General features: G+C 43.9%; 1 protein-coding gene across 1 annotated transcript; it reads left to right on the top strand.

The window, feature by feature from the left end:
- Nucleotides 1-985: 985 nt before the first annotated feature.
- Nucleotides 986-3,805, top strand: si:ch211-184m13.4 (uncharacterized protein LOC798560 homolog). The gene is made up of 3 exons (XM_061724659.1): nt 986-1,334; nt 2,797-3,311; nt 3,641-3,805. The coding sequence occupies exons 1-3, from the start codon at nt 986-988 to the stop codon at nt 3,803-3,805; spliced, it is 1,029 nt and encodes a 342-aa protein (XP_061580643.1).
- Nucleotides 3,806-4,649: the final 844 nt, after the last annotated feature.

Below are 4,649 nucleotides of genomic sequence, written 5' to 3'. Positions count from 1 at the left end.
TATATGTTCATACTGTTGTCCCGATCGATTGGTACGGTGGCCGACGAGGGCCAAACGCACTGCAACGGCCTAATGCGTCTCAGTTCAGGAAAACGGCTTCAAGTACAGAAACGATTCAAATTCACAAACTCAAAACGAGGAACAAAAAGAGGAACGTGGTGCAAATGAAAAAACGTGCTGCAAAAAACAAAGACAAATGCAGCATCATCAAACGCTGCAAATAGAGAAATGATGCAAAGCACAAAAACGATATAAAACAAGAAACATCTTCAAAAGAAAAACACTTCATAACCAGTTACCAAACCTGCAAGGGGCGCTCTCGGCGTAACAGCTCAATGGACAGACACACAGGATGTAGAGAGAGACCGAACAGTTGACTCCACATTGCACATTAAAAATTACTCGTAGAGACGTTGAACACTAACCTTTTCACGTATTTTCTCGTTCGTTGTTCTTCTTATTCCTCGCTCTTCATATTTCTTCCTTTTCACTTACGTCCTCTTTGTCTTCTTCTTCTCCTCTCACGTAAAAAACACCGGTGCATCAGCAAAAATAGTGCCCGGTAATTCACTTCCGTTGTGGCTTTTTTATTTGCGTTGTTTTTATTTTATTTGCAGCTGCGTTTCTTTATATTTGAAGTGTTTCTTTAATTTTCAGCAATGGCGGGTCTCGGCCACCGTATGATAAGCTTTGTTTTGATCCAATGATGCTGTCAGTGAAAAAAAAAATATGTCCATGTTGGAGAGAATGGACAATACATTTATTTTACTTTTTTTTACATTACTTTTTTACTTAATTCATTGCCAAAATGTATCTGATCGGGAAAAAGTATCGGAAATGTATCGGGAGCCAAAGAAAGTGATCGGATCGGGAAAAATCGGGATCGGCAGAAACTCAAACTCAAGTGATCGGGATTGCATCGGGAGTTAAAAAATCCTGATCGGGACAACCCTAATATGTTCTTTTACCAACATGACAGGTTAGGATGGCGTTTGAAGATTTCACAGCCAACTTGACTGAAAGTTCCCAGAACCGGAGCAGCTGTGACGTGTTCGTGTACCAGAGAGCCGCCGTGGTCCTCTTCCCCATCTTCTACTCGCTGGTGTTCGTCATCAGCGTCTGCGGAAACTCTCTGGTTCTCTACGTCATCTGCCAGAGGAAGCAGAAGTTCAACTCCACGTCCGTCTACCTGGTCAACCTGGCGTTGTCCGACACCTTGTTCACGCTGGCGCTGCCCGGGAGAATTATTTACTACGTCCGTCACTTCGACTGGCCCTTCGGGGACTTTCTGTGCAGGACCACCACGCTGCTCTTCTTTGCAAACACCTATGCAGGTAATAAAACAGCTGCCGATTTTACACTGCAAAAACTCAAAATCTTACCAGGAATATTTGTCTTATTTCTTAGTTAAAATGTCTCATTTTTAGTCAAAAAATCTCATTCCCCACTCCCGACCCTGGTGTTGAGTGTATGTAATTAATGCAATAAAAACAGGGAGGGGGAGGTCAGAGTATCATACTGACAATGATCCCCCCCCTCCAGTTAAATGTATTTATTAAATGTTGGATGTGCAGTGTCTACAGTGTTATTAAAACCGTGAGGCGGGGAGTGCCGGGCCACGCGGGACAATGCCCCCCACGCCCCGGACCCCCCGCCCCTTCGCCTATGTGCGTATGAATCGTGTACTGTAGGGGGGGCAGGAGGAGGAGCGGAGGCCGAAGCCAGGAGGCAGGACCAGCGGAGCCGGCCCTGGAAGGACGCCCACGCTCCCCCACCGGCCATCCAAGTTGACGGGGGAGTGGAGGCAGACATTATTTCACTACTAATATGATCTGATAGAAGATTCCTAAAGTGGTTAATACAGTACATAAGCTGGACTTTTGTTTCCAATTCACTAGAATGGTTTTCTTTGCGATACATAAGCAAGTGAGAACCAGGTGTATCCGGTTAGATTCCATTTGAATATCTCCCAGGTGACCTAATATACATATCGTGGGGCACACTGGAATTCTGTAGTATAATACATTTTTATTTTAGATTACACTGAAAATAATTACGATCGTGTAACTGTAACTGTTGTTATAAGGTGCAGGTCAGACATGAATGAATGATAACATATATTATGAACAGATGAGATGTGATTACCGGTATATGATTTACAGGACTGTCTCAGAAAATTAGAATATTGTGATAAAGTTCTTTATTTTCTGTAATGCAATTAAAAAAAACAAAAATGTCATACATTCTGGATTCATTACAAATCAACTGAAATATTGCAAGCCTTTTATTATTTTAATATTGCTGATTATGGCTTACAGTTTAAGATCAAAATTCCCAGAATATTCTAATTTTTTTAGATAGGATATTTGAGTTTTCTTAATCTGTAAGCCATGATCAGCAATATTAAAATAATAAAAGGCTTGCAATATTTCAGTTGATTTGTAATGAATCCAGAATGTATGAAATTTTTGTTTTTGTAATTGCATTACAAAAAATCACAATATTCTAATTTTCTGAGACAGCCCTGTACATGTACATCATTTACAGTTCAAAATTGTTCTGTACATGTAGTAAATATCTAATCTAACAACATAAATATCTGTGGCTTGCATATCTTTTTTTTTTAAATAGAGCGGATGCGGCTTGTATATCTTTTTTTAATTATTTTTTTAAAAATAGAGCAGATGCGGCTTATATGCAGGTGCGACTTATAGTTCAGAAAATACGGTATATGATTTACACAGATTTACAATGGAATATGACCTTGTGGTTTTCTATAATCTGTGTTTCCGGCAGGTATCGGCTTCATGACGTGCATCAGCCTGGACCGCTACCTGGCCATGGTTCACCCGCACCGGCTGCAGAGCTGGCGCAGCGTCAAGGTCGTCCGCCGAGTCTGTTTCCTGGTCTGGGCGTTGGTGTTGGCGGAGACGGCTCCTCTGCTGTTCCGCGGCACGCTGCACGAGCGGCGGGGGAAACGAACGTGCATGGAGTACTTCAACCTGGAGGGCTCCCGCTCCACTCCCGTCTTCCTGGTCCTGGCCTGCGTCGTCTCCTTCTGCTGCCCGCTCGCCGTCATCGTGGGCTGCTACGCCAAGGTCAACCTGAAGCTCCGCGCCGCGGCCAAGCACAGCTCGGTGACGGGGAGGACCAGGAGGAACCACCGGGCCAACCTCATCATCCTCCTCATCCTCCTCACCTTCGTCGTCTGCTTCAGCCCCTACCACGTCAACATGATGCAGTTCATGTTCAGGAAGATGAACGGCCAGCCGAGCTGCGACGAGCTGAGAGCCTTTAAGATGTCGCTACAGGTATGAACTCGTAGTTTCAGTCCAAATTAAGGCCCCGTTTACTCGTAGGAAAAACAGTGGTGTTTTCATGCGTTTTGGTCGTTCGTTTACATTTTTTCCAGGATTCTGATTGGCTAGCATGACTTTATCTTCTCGTTACACTGCCCCCTGTAGGTTTGGCTGCTCATAGCACCTTAGCAGATATTTATGCAGGTTCCTGGAAATGATGGGATTTTTCAAAACGTAGAGGGGGAAATATCCGTTTTTGTAAATACCCGGCTATGTGTAAACGTGGCCTCAAATGTTCCACCATCAGTTTACGTCTTTTTTAATCCCTCGTCACTCTGCAGATTACGGTTTCGTTAATGAACTTCAACTGCTGCCTGGACCCGGTCATCTACTTCTTTGCCATAAAGACGTACAAGAAGCGAGTGATGAGTCTGTTCAAGGACTATCTCCGTACGTCTGGCGCCGCCTCCAAAATGACGGCCGAGAATAGCAGCAGCAACACCTGAGAGAAACCACGCTGGCATCGGCGGCAGCAGCATCCGCATCGTCCCACACATCCAACCAGAGCATCGCCACGGAGACCTACTTTAAAACATGTATCTGGTTCACAGAAGTGTTTCTGTCATGCCAGAGTTTGCATGTACACAGAGAATCAGGGCCATGCAGGATTTTTTTTTATATTGTGCATTTCGTGTCAAAGTGTCGAGAAAAAAGTCGAAATGTCGAGAATAATGTTAAAATACAATTTCAAGAATTAAAGCTGCAAGCAGCGATGAACGGGCCCTCGTGCGTGCAATTTTCACCAATAAAGGTCAAGGACTCAAAACTAAGTCCGATGACACCACCCATGACTCTTTATGTCAAACCATTCAAAAGTTATGGCAGAAAGTAGGAACTATCAAATATCGACCAATCAGATGAAGGGGCGGGGCTAATTTGCACCAATTATGGTCAAGTACTCAAAACCGAGTCTGATGACACCACCCACGAGTCTTTATATTAAACCATTCACAAGTTATGGCAGAAAGTAGGAACTATCAAATATGGACCAATCAGATGAAGGGGGGCGCTTTTGGCGTCTATCTTTGCTACGGTAACGCTTTTGACTGAGAAAAGTAATGTGCATCGTCGCAGGATGGAGACGCACATTTTGATGTATATGTTACGGTTCGGGTGAAGAAACGGCCGGAGGAATGGCATAAATTGCGCCAAAATTACATGATTAATTCAAAATGGCCGACTTCCTGTTGGGTTTCGGCCATGGAGCCAAGAGACTTTTTTAAAGTTGTGACATGATACAGGTGTGTACCGATTTTCGTGCATGTACGTCAAACCGTATTGTGGGGCTTT

The sequence above is a fragment of the Cololabis saira genome, chromosome 6 (assembly GCF_033807715.1).
Source record: "Cololabis saira isolate AMF1-May2022 chromosome 6, fColSai1.1, whole genome shotgun sequence".
Taxonomy (NCBI): Eukaryota; Metazoa; Chordata; class Actinopteri; order Beloniformes; family Belonidae; genus Cololabis; species Cololabis saira.
The sequence above is the reverse complement of the archived record's forward strand: the minus strand, read 5'-3'. Positions and strand labels throughout refer to the sequence as shown.